Raw genomic sequence first — 16450 nt, forward strand, 5'->3', positions numbered from 1 at the left:
ATGGGCAGAGGCAAGTCAGGAGTGGGGCAATACCAGCCAACAGGGGTCATCATCACGCCCTTCTGGTAACGAGGCGGAGCAAAAGTGCAGAGCGTAAATAAATACAAGCAAGCATACTTGTTGGCCTTTTACAGGTCCTTAAACAGAAAGACTACTTTTCATTAGAGTCAGCGCATGTGAGAGAGATAGAAATGGGCAAATCAGGGACAAGGCTGTTTTACCACCTTGGGTTCCAGCAAGAAACACAGGCACCTTGAAACTGAGGAATTTGAGAATTTAAGAAATGGGTTATTTATAAAAAGCGTGGGCAGAATTCGGGAAACCACAATAGAGAGTGTAATATTCAGGGCTGAAAGGGCAGGGAGTAAGAGAAGTTGCCAGATAATCAGAGAGGGAACTGTGAGGACAGGGCCACCTGGCAGGATATGTGTCAGTGTGTCAGCACTGGTGACCCCACAAAGAGGATGCCAGGGCAAGAAATATCCCAACCTCGCCTGCCAATCCTTGACATGGAACAACCCCAACCAGAAGCCAGAGGGTAAGGACAATGTGGATGTCACCCATCGAGGTCAGCCACCAGGAGCGGAGAGGGCCTGGTAGACAGTGAATCTGAGAGCAAAGGAGACGTCCAGTGCCTTGCTAATTCATATGCAAGCTGGGAAGCTAGCCACGAGAGATCTCCCAACCCCGCTCTTTCTGAATTGTTCTGACACCGACCAGAGAGAAAGCAAGTAGAAGTTCACCATCTCATTAGGCAGTAAGGTGTCCCCTAATATCGGGTGTGAGAAACAGGACACTCAGTCACTACCATGGCACAGACTCTAAAATGTCAGGATCTCATTTACAATCCTAAAGAGGACGTGTAGCTCTCCGAGTTCCATTAATCTGTGACAGACGTGGAGAGACCAGTCCCCGTAATCATAAATTAGAGGCATCCCCCCTGCATACCTGGACGTTTGTAGAATTTGACCTTGTGCTTCCGAAGCTTTAGGGATCCCCATGGTGCGGCCAGGCATAATTGCATTAGGCTGGTAGCAACTGCTATTATGCCCTGGGGGAAATGAATGATGTTCTGTAACATGGCTCTGCCTCCAGTTAAATACATTTTTTAAAAATGCATGTAAGTGAAACACACCCAGAGTTCTCCCATTTCTGAAACTTGGTACTCACTCATGGCTTCCTCAGCATCCAGTTGTGGGGAGATGGGCAGTAGTTGACTCAAAAGGTTTCTCCCTCATCTTGGATGGTTTTGTGGTAACATTTCTCACAGTGGCTTAAGAAAATCTTGGATGTGTGTGCTTGGAGGCAGCAGGTATTGCTAAGCCTCAGAGAGCCGGTGAAACTTGGACTGTGAAGGCAATTTCCCTTGCTTGAGAGGAACTCTCTGTGAGATAAGAAATTGAGCACTCCTTTCTCTCCTGCCATATGGTGCTGCAGCATAATTTAAATTCAAAAAGCCAAATTTCATAGCCTGAGAATTGCAGTTGGTAACACTCCTAATCACTTTACTGATATAAGTAGGTACAGAGAAGCATAATAATTTAAGTGAAAACCATGCTTTTTGAATCTGATAGGGAAACCTCCAAACTTAATGTTTATCTTCTTTTTTAAAAAAATATATTTTTATCCATTTCAGAGAGGAAGGGAGAGGGAGAGATAAAAATATCCATGAAGAGAGAGAATCATTGATTGGCTGCCTCCTGCACGCCCCCTTTTGGGGATCCAGCCCGCAACCCGGACATGTGCCCGGACTGCGAATCAAACCATGGCCTCCTGGGTCATAGGTCGATGCTCAACCATTGAGCCACACTGGCTGGGATGTTTTTTTATCTTCTGATCCTAAGGAAAGACCCAGAAGAAAGTTGCCAAGGGAACGGCTAGCAAATTGATACTATTAGCAAAGTTACATTTTTAAAAAGCTGTGCTGCTGACCGACTGTTTGGAACCCTTTAAAATGAGACCTTTTATGACAGGATTCTTAGAACAACAGAAAGAAATCCAGGAAGCTCTAATTCCCACAGACACTGTTAACATTAATAAAAGTCATAATTGAGAAAAAGGAGGTGGGTATGCAGCCAAGTTATTTGACAGGGGAGTCTTTACTGAATATCAAAATAATTCTAAGAAGCATTTGCTAAAGATAAATCCATATACCTAGAATAGGTAGGCCAGAGAATTCCAGCTATGAGTCTTAGTAGAGATTTATAAGCCAACATATTTTTAAATTTTTAATCAAATCTAAGAAGGCAAGTTTTAAGAACACACAGCACGCCCCTCCTTTAAGCTGAAAGGAAATAAGGAAATGGAGCGTGGAGATGCATAATTTGGCCCTTAGGAGATTTAAAGGGAAGTTCAGTTGCCATTCTGAGCAACTGTGAGAGGAATGGAGATCCTGAGAGGATAAAGAAATCATGATGACCTTACACATTCTTTAGGAGAATCCTCCCTTCTGTACCAACAGATGTAAGGAAGGGAGGGAGGGAGGAAGGGAGGGAGGAAGGAAGGAAGGAAGGAAGGAAGGAAGGAAAGAAGGAAGGAAGGAAGGAAAGAAGGAAGGAAGGAAGGAAGGAAGGAAGGAAGGAAGGAAGGAAGGAAGGAAGGAAGGAAGGAAGGAAGGAAGGGAAACTTATTGCCTTCAGTAGAGGGGTAGTTTGGCTTCAGGTGCAGCTTGATCCAGCGGTTCAAAGACATCACTGGGGCAGGATTGATTTCTTTTCATCTTGCAGCACTGCTCCTAGACAGGCTCTCCTCTTGTGGAGATACAGCAGTGAAAGCTCACTGTCCTCCGATAGCTGTTTTCCCCCTACTCTTTTGTATGAAACCTCTGACTCATGGCTGGGCATGTAGCTTTCTGAGATAAAGACTATATTCCCACGCCTCTGTGTCAGTTAAGCATAGGAAGTGTGTGTGACTATTCTGGCCAATGAGATACAAGTAGAAGTGTCATGAGCAATTTCCAGAAAGTGTCCTTGAAGGATCCCTCTTCACCCCTTCCTCCTCCCTACAGCCTGGAAGCTCACACAGCCATCGGGGACCACCAGGTAGAGCCATGTTATCAAGGATTATGGAGCAAGAGAGACAGAACCCACCCCCTGGTGGCCTTGGGGCCACCCCACAGCCATGAATTGCTTACCTCCAGACTTCTATTCACATAAGGAAAAAAATACATTTCAATCTTGTTTAAATGATGGTAAATTTGGGTTTTCTGTCTCTTAGCAAAATCTAATATTAACGAATACATATAGCAGAATGCTTACCACATTTCCTGGCTTATATCCTATGAGGTAAAATCCCTTAGCATACCATGCCCACCTCCTTCTCCATAGCCATAGAAAGACTTTCATTCGAGCATCTCCGTGGCTCTGATTGGATCACCGGCCAATCCCTGAACTGTGGCCTGGGGCTCTGACAGGTTTAACAGATGTGCTCACTGCTGGAGCTGAGAATGGAGTTCTCTCCATCCAAATTGCACAAACTGAGAGTCAGGGAGGTTTCCCAGAGGGGAAAGAAGAAATGTTCACCATGCTTCCCAAGCCAGATTTCCCCCCTAATTTTATGATTCTTATCAAAGATGTGATCATTCTTTTAGGCTCATAACATTTTAGATATAATCCATTACTTCTGGATACTGTTGCTTGTGCTTGGTGTGGTGGTCTCTTCTCCAACATCTCTCAGGAAATAAAAACAAAGAGACAGAGAGAAGAGGCATTACTATTCGGTAGTGTAATGTTTGGGAAGAGAGCAGTAACTGGTATAGCCACAACGGTTACAAGTTCACAAAGCAACAGAATAACTGATCAGTATTCTTCAAAAGTGTCAAGGTTACGAAGGACAAGAAGACTGTGTAAATGTCACAGATTAGAGGGGTCTTAAGGAGACATGACAACGATAGAGGACAGAGCCTATAGCAGCCTTCAGGATCCTGGTGGTTACACCCTTGTATCATCCCTTCTCCTTGACGTGTTTCTAATCAATGAAATATGGCAAAGGTGATGGGATGGCATTCTGTCATTGTTACATTTCACAGACTCCAGAGCTGGCAGGCTCACTCAAGGGATCTTTCTTCCTACCTGTCTTCAAAGAAGTTAGTGGCCATTTGGGGAGGTCCACTGGGCAAGGAGCTGGGGGCAGCTCCGCAGCAGTAGCCAGCAAGAAGCCAGGGCCCTCAGTCCTATGTAGACATACCTCATTTTATTGTGCTTTGCTTTATGGCACTTCACAGATGTTGAGTTTTTTCTAGATTGAAGGCAAGACTCTCGGCCAGCAAAAAGATTACAACTTGATTTATGGCAGTGGTCTGGAACCAAACCCTCAGCTTCTCTGAGGTATGCCCATAGTCTCAAGGGAATGAATTCTGCCAACACCTGAGCATGGAAGTGGATTCTTCACCATCTGGCCTCCAAATGAAACCAGCCCAACTGACACCTTGATTACAGCCTTGGGAGACCCTACGCAGAGGTTCCAGTGAAGCTGTGCCCAAATGTCTAACCTACAGAAACTATGAGATAATTAATGTGTTGTTTCATAAGCTGCTAAGTGTGTGGCAATATGTTATGGGGTAATAGAGAACTGTCTTAATCAGCTCGAGCAGCTATAACAAAATACCATAAACTGGCAGTTTATCAGCAGAAATTTATCTCATGGTGCTGAGAGCTAGAAGTCCCAGACCGTGGTGCCAGCATGCTTGGGTTCTGGTTGTACCCCTCTTCTAGGTTGTAGAAGGCTAACTTCTGGTTGTTTCCTCACGTGGTGGAAAGGGAACACGCTAGCTCTTTGGTCTCTTTTATAACCACATTCATAAGGGCTCCATCCTTCTGATTGAATCACCTCCCCAAAGCCCTGCCTCCAAATACCATCACTTCGGGGCTGATATTTCAACATATGAATTTGGGGAGGGACACAGACATTCAGTCCACAACAATACTTGATCTGTCAACTAAATGTAGCATGCTGTCCTGAAACAGAAAAAAAAGAGACATTAGTGGGCAAAATGGTGAAATCCAAATAAAGTCTGTAGTTAATACTCGAGTACCAACATTAATTCCTTAGTTTTAATCCTTGTACTATGATTATGAGAGATGATAACGTCAGGGGAGCTGAGTAAAGCATATATGAGAACTCTCTGATACACATCCAGAATCTCTAAATAAAAAATTAAAAAAATAAACTTAAAAGTGCTCAGGTCAGCCATAACACTGGTGGAAAATAAGCCTTGATTCTGATGGCTAGAAATAGTGTGAAAATAACAAACTGTTCCTCAAGGTGGAAAAGAAAACGATGGGCAATTTGACCCCACATTTGGTTGTCTCCCTCTTGCCCAAACTGATCCGCTCATGTCAACACCTGAGCTGCATTTCTCCCCTTGAAAATTTTTCATTTTTCAATCATTTGGTATCACACAGGTGTAGTTGGTTATAGTTTTATTCTGAGTTATTATGATTATTTGAAAATAATTTTATATAAAAGATCTTTCCCCCCACTCTTCTTACTCCCTAGAAATCTCTTGCTTCTGTCTCTCCAACAGTTTCTCCCATAACTATAGCACCTTCTTTCCTTTCCATAACTCTTATCTTTATCTCCCTTTACCATCTCTTCCTCATATGATTTGGCCTCATGTGATTTGGACTCATATGATTTGGAATTTCTAAGGAAGGTAGGACAGAAACTACCAATGTTAGAGAAAGAACAGGGCCTGGTATGTTACTGTTTTTTATACTCTAGATAGCAACACACAAAAAACAGCCCCCACCACTTCAAAATTTTAGTTGGGCTGTGCTTAGACTCCATCCAGAATTCATCACTTTTCTCCACCTAAGTCTTTACAACAGTATCTCAGCTCAGGGTAAAATGTGCCCCAACTATTGTTCTTGATCTCAAGCAGGTTTTATAATGTTAAAGGAAGATTATCACCAAATTTAAAATGTAGAACAGGTAGATATACAACTTGGTAAAGGAATGAATGCAGAGAGCCAGAGAGTTATTAAAAAACAGAGCTCATTTGTATAGGCTATCCTTTGGAAAAGAAATAACTCAACCTGGATCCCAAACAAAATAAAATAATAAAGGTGCCATTGACTTGATGAAAATGTCCTGTATCTGGTTGAAAGGAGCATAATGATTAACTGAATAAATTCCTTACTTTCATTTTAGTCTGTAAAATTAAAAAACCTTTTAAACTTATTGGGAACTTTTAAGGCTACTTCTTGCTCACCCTGAGCATTAAGAATTACTGTGTAGATCTTCATATCAGTTGATATTTAAGTTAGTATCTACTATATAATCTGTACTTACATGCTCTGCCTCCAAGATGCCTAACTATCCCTCTGAAATTATAAAACCTTCTTTTGAAGTGGAGATGGAACAAGACATCCCCTGGTACTAAAGCAGAGGCACAAAACCATAATTATGTGTAGAGTATAAAATAAATCTCTTTTATTTAAGGGACACAAAGATACATAGGAAAAAGAGAGAACTAAATTAAGGCCCTTATATTCACAGAAGTTACTATTAACCGTTCATTTTTTGTTAAATAATATACATAGAAAGAGATTTGAGTTTCTTATTTCCAAATTACCTTTTTAAAGTAAATTTTAAAGTGCTCTCAAAGTCTTGAGGGTTTTACTTATCTGTGACATAGTAAGATGTGGATACATGGACTTAATGAGCACTCTCGATTTAAAGAAACAGAAACTTGAATGCAAGCAGAAATAAATTTAATTTTAAAGTGAATGCTGTAGGTTTGCTGGCATGCCTGTCAAGATTTTATTCTCACAAATGTTTCGTTGGCTTCTCAGTCTTGAAATGAAAGGGAGTTGTGCATGTCCAGTAGATGCTGGCAAACAGGAGAAGCTGCCCTGGCAGGTTGGGCAAACTGCTGGTAGATGGTTTTCAGTTCCACACCCGCTAGGGGAGGGAGGGAAGAGGCAATGGTGCTCATGAATCCTGTGCAGAGCCACTGAGAAATCACATCCCCCAAACACTGTCTAGAAAAGAAGGACTAAAAGTTCAAGAAGTCTTGGGCTTCTTTGGAAAGTTTTCAGGCCTCAGCAGCCAAGGAGAGATTGAATATATTGAGAGAGAGAGAGAGAGGGAGAGAGAGAGAGAGAGAGAGAGAGAGAGAGAGAGAGAGAGAGAGAGAGAGAGAGATAACAGTAGGTTAAGCAAAATCTACATTTTCAGTTTAGGTTTTACTTTAAAAAAAAAATAACAACAGAATAAGGTCAAGTTTATTCAAATGATAACATGACTCTGGGTGCCAGCACCCCACTGTTAGAAACAGGTGAGAAGCACAAACCAAATGGGTGCATCTTGGGGTGCTTACAGGGAAACTGATCTAACACAGACGTACAAAGATTTCCTGAGCAGCAGAGAGATGTTCAAGAGAGAGCAGTAAGCAGAAGCCCAAAGCAGTAGGAGTCCGAAGGAAGCATGTGTAAGGGTATTTGAGAACAAGAACAGTGAGTGAGTTAAAGGGAGGTAGTCGCGATGGGACCCAAGACAGAACAGTGGAGTCAGCATATGAAGAGGGCACAGCATCTGTAGGGAGCTGCTGAGCACATGGAAGGTGACAGGTCATGCTACTGGCCTAGCAGAGTTTTGTTAAGCTACCAGAATTGCTGTGTGTCCCAAAATAACTTCTTGTTTTCTATGAGGCCTGGCTCTGCAGCTGCAGAGATGTCTTCTGGTCTCTCGTATTCCTCTGCATCTTTTCAATAACCACTACCCAGTAACCCAAATATATCTCTGCTCTTTAACAACTGAAAGACCCTAAGAAACCCACACTATCAGAAGTAAATTAACTCCTAAATTGAACATCCTTTACCATACTTTAGATGTTTAAGGTAGTTTTATAATTATATATTCCTTCAGCTCCTCTTAATTTTGTTTTTCTTATTTTGTTTTTTTAGAAATTTATTTTCTTCCTTTAAACATGTTTTGTTTAATTTTGGTTTTATTATCAAAATTATAATGTAGTTTTTGTTTTTATAACTTCCAGCTAATGTGCTCTTCATTCTTCATTGTGGGCACTGTTACGATTCAAGTAACTAATTTAATAACCATTAAAATCTCCTCTAATTCCTTATAAATGATTGTTTTGTATGATTATGTGGAATATACTTCCTCAGCATAATATTTATTGTACCTAACTTTAAAATTAAACATTTGAGATAGCAATAATTTATAATAAAAAATGTACACACAAATACTGAAGCTCAGTATATATTAAATTCTCTTACTAGGAAAGAGAAAAGCTGTATATCAAGTTTCCTGCTTTCATGATACCTATAGGGTGAAATAATAGCATCTTCATCTTTTATAAACTTCACTCTGACTTTATAAGAACATAATTTCATAATTCTCTTACAAATATGATGCAGTTATTGATTCTGTGATTGCCTGAGTTAATATACAAACAAAACCCCAAATGTATAGGGATAGGTGAGAGTACTTCATCAGAATCGCTGTTAATTGTCATTGAAATACATTGAAAGAAAATATTATTTGTAATTAAAAAGAACAACAGCACCAGGAAAGAACAAAGAGCTCAGTTGGTTGAGCATCATCCCATGCCCTGAAAGGTCCCAGGTTTGATTCCAGTCAGGGCACGTGCCCAGGTTGCAGATTAGATGCCCAGTCAGCAGTGTGCGTTAGAAGCAACTAATTGTTGTTTTTCTCTCACATCAATGTTTCTCTCTCTCTCTCTCTCTGTGTGTCTCTGTCTCTCCCTCCCTTTCTCTCTCTCTCTAAAATCAAATTTTTTTAAATATAAAAAAATAGTGGTTCATGAAGCTTCCCTTAAAAAAAATAGTACAAAGAAACACACACACACACACACACACACACACACACACACACACATATATATATATATATATATATATATATATATATATATATTATTTGCTAGTAACCTATTTACTCATCTGCTCCTATAAGGCTCACAGGAAGAGATGGATAGTATAGCTACATATCAGGAAGGCACAAAACTTCATGACATTAAAACAAAATGAAACAACCACCTTTCTGTCAGGGGAAGCATTTACTAATAGTTACTTTATCTTTAGGAAATTTCCACTTGAAATTTTTTTTTATATCCTCACCCGAAAATATGTTTTTATTTATTTGAGAGAGAGGAACATCGGTGTGAGAAACACTGATTAGCTGCCTCTCACCCACCAAGGACCGGGAATCAAACCAGCAACCTGGGCATGTGCCCTGACCGGAATCAAACGCGAAACCTTTCCGTGTACAGAATGACAATGCAACCAACTGAGCCACCAGCCAGGGCTCTACTTGAATTTCTCTTCTTTTCTGTTTAAAATATATTTTTATTGATTTTACACCAGGGATCCAACCCACAACATGGACATGTGCCCTGACCAGGAATCAAATTATGACCTTCTGGTTCATAGGTTGATGCTCAACCACTGAGCCATGCCAGCTGGGCTTTACTTGAATTTCTTAATGCACCATAAAAAAAAAAAATCCTGTCATTACTTTACAGGTACTTTCATGAAGTACATGAGCTGGAATACATAATCTAGGGGATATGCTAAATTGAACAGTAGAAGAGTTTTGTTTTTAAGAACAGATTCATATAAATTCAATATAGATGACCTTGTTTGCTGAGCATCTTGCAAATAAAACTATACATGTTAATTGTTTCCATAATATTGGACTACTCCAATCATTATAGTTAAAGATAATCAGCGATGGCAATTCTGCCTCATTGAGGATGTAAAAAGATTGCCTTAAATATAAAATCAAGTACCTCAGTCTTACTCATAAAAGAAATGCAAATTAAAACTATCAGTTTGCACCCCAGTTGTTAGGAAAAAGCAAACAGTTTCTTAACACACTCTGCTGGTGAGCCCTGGGAAATGGGCCTCTCACACATTGTGGGTTAGGAATCTGGGTTCAGTTTAGCTGAGTCCTCTGGCTCAGGGTGTCTCACTAGGCTGCGATCAAGGTGTCATGTGGGTCTACAGTCATCTCAAGGCTGGACTGTGGATGTATCTACTCCTAAGCTCACTCTTGTGGCTGTTGGCAGGCATCAGGTCCTTGCAGGCTGCTGGCCAAAAACAATAGCTTCAAGTCACGTGGGGCTTCTTTATTAGGGCTACTCACAATAATTGTTTGCTTTTCTCAGAGTGAGAGCTGTAAAAGATAGAGAAGAATGGGAGATCAGAAAGAGAAGAGTACAGGAGATAAGAGACAGGTTTTTGTTACCTATCTAGAGGCCCGATGCATGAAATTCGGGCAAGAGTAGGCCTTCCTTCCCCTGGCTGCTGGCACCAGCTTCCCTCCTGCACCCGGGCTTCCCTCACAGCCCGGGCTTTGTCCAGAAGGACGTTCAGTCTAATTAGCATATTATGCTTTTATTATTATAGATTTTGGAAGTGACATTCCATCACGTTTGCTGTATTCTATTTGCTTGAAATAAATCACTAGATTCAGCCCACACTCAAGTGGAGGGGATTCACAGGGTATGAAGACCAGAAATCATTTGACCCAGTAAACCCACTTCTAGGAATATATCCCAAGAAAACTGAAACACCAATCAGAAGGGATATATGTACACCTATGTTCACAGCAGCACAGTTTACAATAGCTAAGATTTGGAAACAGCCCAAGTGCTCATCAGCAGATGAGTGGACTAGAAAACTGTGGTACATCTACACAATGGAATACTATGCTGCTGTAAAAAAGAAGGAATTCTTACCATTTGCAACAGCATGGATGGAACTGGAGAGCATTATGCTAAGTGAAATAAGCCAGTCAGAGAAAGATAAATATCACATGATCTCACTCACTTATGGAATATAATGAACAACATAAACTGATAAACAAAAATAGAACCAGAGTCATAGAAGCATCAAACAGACTGTCAAACCTATGAGGGAAAGTGGGGGGGGGAGGGGGTAGGAGGGGGTGAGAACAACCAAAGGACTTGTATGCATGCATCTGAGCATAATAGACACAGAAGGGTGTGTGTGTGTGTGTGTGTGTGTGTGTGTGTGTGTGTGCATGTGCTGTGGGTTGGGGGAAGCCGGGGAGAGGTCAATGGGGGGAAAAAGGAGACTTATGTAATACATTAAACAATAAAGAATTTTTAAAAAAAGACCAGGAATCAAAGATCATTAGGAGCCATTTAGAAGCTGCCTACCACACCCTCTCCCTGAGATTTTCTTCCCACCAAGAAACAGAGAAGCATTCAATGGGCTCAGATCATGGAAGATTGTCTTAAAATATCCAGGGAGGTAAGTCTCATAGCCCTTCTGCCATTGTTCTAGATACAGTAGTAGTCCTAGTAATATTGGCAAAAGCCAACATGTATTGCACACTTCCTTTGTGCCAGGCACTGCCCTAAGTTCTTTTCATGCATGATACATTTACTCCTTATTACAACCCTAAGAAGGTGCAACCCTCACCCACACTTTAGAGGTGAGGATACCAAGGGGCAGAGAAGTGAAGGAATGTGCCAAAGGCCATATGACTCAGAATGAGCAGAGTAGGGATTTGCTCTCTGGTGGTCAGTCTCCTGAGACTGTGCTCTACACCACCACACAACACTGCTTCTGATCAGCGTGCCTGGGATTTCCCAAGCTCATAGGTCAGTTTCTCCCTCTCTGCTTCCCTTTCCTCTGCTGGGGCTACAGGGCACCAGGCAGGTACTCTGATGGATGCTGTCAGAAGGGGATAAGGTAAGAGTTGAGAAGTTCCTCAGTTACCCAATATTTATAAACTAGAGGCCCTATGCATGAAATTCCTGCAAGGGACGTGGCCCTCGCAGCCCTGGATTCAACCGTAAGGTCCTCCAACAGTCATCCTGCTGTTCCGTCTAATTAGCATATGAGCTCTTTATTACATAGGATGCCAATTATATGCCAGACTCTGGCAGCTCCCTATTGTGGTCAAGTTACTTACCTAATAAATGGACAATTAACTGTTAATTTACATGAAAAGTTATTTACTGAGTGTTAATTGCACTGAAAGTTCTGTGCCTCCCCTTCATGGAAGGGGCTTACATCAGAGCAATTCTAGAGTCCCTGTAAAACTCCACTTTCATTTAACACTTATTTTGAGTTTAGTCTTCTGGGCCAAGCTTTCTTTTTGGAAATTATACAAATGCAACCTAGGCGTGCAAAAATTCCTGCAGAGGAATCTTAGGTTATTTACTAAAGAGAGAATTGGGTAAGAGCTGAAAAGTCCAGTTTCACTCGTTTGATGTAATGTATGCAGCCGCTAACACACGTTCCTGCATTTACCCGTATTTCCAGTGAACAAACTTTACTTTTGCAATTAGAAAAATACAAGAAGTGGGACAAAAGCGAGACGAAGTCGCACTTCTCCAGCTCCCAGAGGTCTTCCCAGAGCTAGAGGCTGTCTGCGGGCTCCCAAGAGTTTTCCGCACCCGCCAACTGGTCTTGGATGACAATCTGGTGTGCAGGACGCCGGGCACACCCCGCAGGGCGGACGGCGGCGTCATCATGGGTAGCTCACTCGCCGCATCGGCTGCGGGCGCCCCGGGCGGCCAAGCCCTGCCGGCCAAACACGCGCGGCGAGGACTACTGTTGCGCGCCTGCGCGCTCGGTCACGTGGTGGGGGCTCCGCGCTGAGCGGGTTAAAAGTCGCGTCCACGGCGGGCCCGCGAGCTCCCGGCCCGTCCCCGGGGCGCTCTCCGCGTCCTTTAAGCCGATTTGGACGGAGGCCACTCAGCTGTGGTTGACCCTCTCCCGACCCCTCGGCTCGGGCTCCATACAACGAGCGGAGCCGCCCAGCGCCCTTCCTCGCCGAGTCCACTGGCGCGCGAAACCGCGTCTTTCAACTGACAATGAAACCTTCACCTCACATCTCGGCCGCTCCGGGCGAATGCGCGCGAGGCTGGGGGGAGGGGGGGGGGTAAACGGTTGGGCTAAGCCCCGCCCCAGCTCGCGCCCCTATTGGCAGGCTCCACGGTTCTGGGCCCGCCCCCTAACGGACCTGTCGCATTGTGACAGGTGGAAAAGCCAGTTCCTGTTGGGTAGGGGGCGGAGCCAGAGGCTGGCTGAGCTCCGCCCGGGCTCCAGGGCGCTCCTCCTCCTGCTCCTCACGCCGGGGCGGGCGGCGGGTGTAAGGAGGAATGTCATTGCTGTTACGAGCCGAGGTGCTGCCTCCGTCCGCTCCTGCTCCTTCTCTGGCGCCCTCGTCCCGTCGGCTCTCGCCGCTGCCGCAGCTGCACTGGGGACACGTATGGCTAGTGGGGCGCTAGGGCCATCCGAGTTGAGAGAGCGGCGGTCGCGGCCGCTGCGGAGGCGTAGACTCTCCGCCGCCGCCTCCACCCCCCGTTTCCCGGCCTCGCGGCGCTGAAGGCGGGAGCGCGCGGGGCGCTTCCCTCCTCCTCCTTTTTATTCTTCCTCCTCCTCCTCCTCCTCCTCCTCCTCCTCCGGGTCCCCGCCCAGCACCCCTCGCACCGGGCGGCGGCGGCGGCGAGGAGCGAACCCGCCGCCGGGGCACAACATGGCGGAGCCCTCGGCCCCGGAGAGCAAGCACAAGTCGTCCCTCAACTCGTCCCCGTGGAGCGGCCTCATGGCCCTGGGGAACAGCCGGCACGGCCACCACGGGCCCGGGGCCCAGTGCGCGCACAAGGCGGCGGGCGGCGTGGCGCCGCCGAAGCCGGCCCCCGCGGGGCTGTCCGGGGGGCTGTCGCAGCCGGCCGGGTGGCAGTCACTGCTCTCCTTCACCATCCTGTTCCTGGCCTGGCTGGCCGGCTTCAGCTCGCGCCTCTTCGCCGTCATTCGCTTCGAAAGCATCATCCACGAGTTCGACCCGTGGTAAGTGCCCCGCTGCCCCTCCCCCCCGCCCCCGCCCGCCCGCCCGCCCGCCCGCCCGCCCGCGGCCGGCGGGGACCCGGCCGCCGGGCCCCGCTCACCCCCCCCCCCCCGCCTCCCAGCGGAGGTGGGCGCGGGTCCCCGAGTTCCGGGCGCGCCCCCTGCCCGTGGGCGAAGTTTCCCCCCGAGCAGCCCCAGGCGAGGCGTCCGGGTCCCGGAGTGGGACCTTGACCCCCCGGCGGGGTAAGGGTGACTACTCTGGGGAGCGTGCACAGAGCCCCCCGGCAGCCGGCTCGGGTCCCGGAATCCGGACGGGCCACGGCGGGAGCCGGCCGACTGGTGGCGGACTCCCTGCCTCCCCGCCCGTGGCTATCGCGTTCTTTCATTTTTTTTGCGGGCGCGTGTTTGCGGGTTGGGATGGGATCGGCCCGGGGTTGCCCTGTTGCGGTTCGAGATGAGTCCAGATGTGCAGGATCCCTGCCTGCTCCTCGCCGTCTTAACGCTTCTACCGTTTCTCATTATGCAAGAAGAGGGGGAAAGAGTGAGCGAGGTGTTGTCGGAAAAGAGATAATATCCCTGAAAGTGATCTGAAAGCGAGGGACTCTTATTTATTTAACGTTAGATATTTTTTCCAAGAGTGGCTTTTTTTTCAAGGCCCTTGAGTGCACTCAGCACCGCACTGTTCCACAATTACCTTGGGTTGCTTTTTAGAGCAAAATCGTTCCTCTGTTATAGCCAAACTGTCACCCTCGGTATGTTGTGCACAATATCCCAAAGCGTTGCCTTCGTTCCTTTATTGGTCTCTGCAGGAAGGTTGGTAGGGAGCCCTAGCTTAATAGCGGAGTCGCACATGGAGTTGCACATGATGTCGGGGCTGACCTGCATACCCCACTGAGAGCGCCAGCTGATTGAGTCACTATACTGGTCTGTGAATTATCTCGAAGAAGGTTGCTTTAATTTTTTTTTTTTCCCTAACTTGCCAACCTGAGTTGTTTTTTTAACCTGAGCCTAACTTAATTTTTTTCGGCCTATCAGCCTTGAGTTAATCTTACTTGCTAGACCTAACTAAACTTTAGAACATTTGTCATTTGAAATGCAGAGAGAAAATCTTGAGAGTTACTAAATACATAGTTAATAAATGTCTTGTGGAGTAAGTTACCCATATATCAAGGTACTGTGATTGGAGTTGTGTTATGGATAGAAAAATTGATAGTACATCATGTATTGAACACCAGAGGGGCCCACTTATGGAGAACTCAATTGAGGATAACAGTTAATTACTGACATTCTGTGGTGAAACATTTTAATTCCATTTTAGAAGTTTTGTGTTTTTTCCCCTAACACTTTTTAGAAAATAACTTTTTTTGTTTTAAAGCTGTGGAAAGACTTTATTATATATTTATTACAGAATTAGAAGATAACATGTTACTTGGAACCACAGGAGAAAATAAATGATTGTAAAGCTTTGTGCTAGACACAGTATTCTTATTCTTCCCTTTGAAACACCAAATTAGATAAAAATGAAATTGGAACTAGAAAATGAAAACTGCTAGTATTGTACTGAACAGTGTGAAAAGAGAAAGTTCTGTTTCTTCAGATTACAACAGAAGTTCATGGCTGACTAAACATTACTGGTAACAGAAATTGTGTATTTTCAGAGTATAATTTTTACAGACTGGAAGGCCAAATACTGTTCAGTAGTAATAATGAGGCCAAAATTAAGGTTTGTAGAAAAATTCACAGCTGAATGATGAAATAATTTTGAATATTAGAAATCTGCATTAAGTTATTCAAAGATTACTAATGAAATTGAGTAATCATGAAAAGTCTTAAATGGGTTGCTTCACAGATAATGTTCTTTTTTTTAAGTATGGCAAAGAAAAGTTGTTTTCTTTTTCTGGTTTCTAGAAAATATTTGAAGATCATAACCCTTTTTAATCCACAATAAAATTTAACTTCTATTTTTCTTTGTATAAAACACATTTTATTTATTTATTTTTTATTTTTTTAAATATATTTTATTGATTTTTCACAGAGAGGAAGGGAGAGAGATAGAGAGTTGGAAACATCGATGAGAGAGAAACATCGATCAGCTGCCTCATGCACATCTCCTACTGGGGATGTGCCCGCAACCCAAGGTACATGCCCTTGACCGGAATCGAACCTGGGACCTTTCAGTCCGCAGGCCGACGCTCTATCCACTGAGCCAAACCGGTTTCGGCTAAAACACATTTTAGAAACATTTTTTTTTCAGAAACATTCTTTAGCTAAATGCATGACATCTGAATTCTATAATACACGAATTTAAAGGTATACACACCTTTTCAGTCTTAAAGATCTACTTAATTTAGGTGTTCTGCTTATTGATAGTTTCAGTATTTACGTTTTATATTTCTGATTAAATGTTTATAATGTTAGATAATTCTTATTAGTAGTTAACAGCCCTTTGTAATAAATTGTTTCTGTTTTTAATTGGGGACAGATAAACCTAATGTCTAAGTATAATTCAGGTGACTTTAATGAGAGCATTAGGCTTAAGACAAAAAGAAAACCTGTTTGCTCACTCTTCATATCTTTTAAAGATTTCCAGTAGTTAGGCTTCTCATTCTTATATTGTTGTTTGAAAACTTTAAAGAGGC

General features: G+C 44.0%; 1 protein-coding gene across 3 annotated transcripts in view; it reads left to right on the forward strand.

Moving 5' to 3' along the window:
• Window positions 1-13464: 13464 nt before the first annotated feature.
• Window positions 13465-16450, forward strand: part of STT3B (STT3 oligosaccharyltransferase complex catalytic subunit B) — an 81399-nt gene continuing 78413 nt past the window's right edge. For all 3 annotated transcript variants that reach the window (XM_036332835.1, XM_036332836.1, XM_036332837.1), the window contains exon 1: window positions 13465-13814. In XM_036332835.1, the coding sequence (XP_036188728.1) occupies window positions 13501-13814 (314 nt within the window). In that variant the 5' untranslated portion in view covers window positions 13465-13500. The remainder of the gene's footprint in view (window positions 13815-16450) is intronic.

Source organism: Myotis myotis, unplaced genomic scaffold (genome assembly GCF_014108235.1).
Source record: "Myotis myotis isolate mMyoMyo1 unplaced genomic scaffold, mMyoMyo1.p scaffold_m19_p_13, whole genome shotgun sequence".
NCBI lineage: Eukaryota > Metazoa > Chordata > Mammalia > Chiroptera > Vespertilionidae > Myotis > Myotis myotis.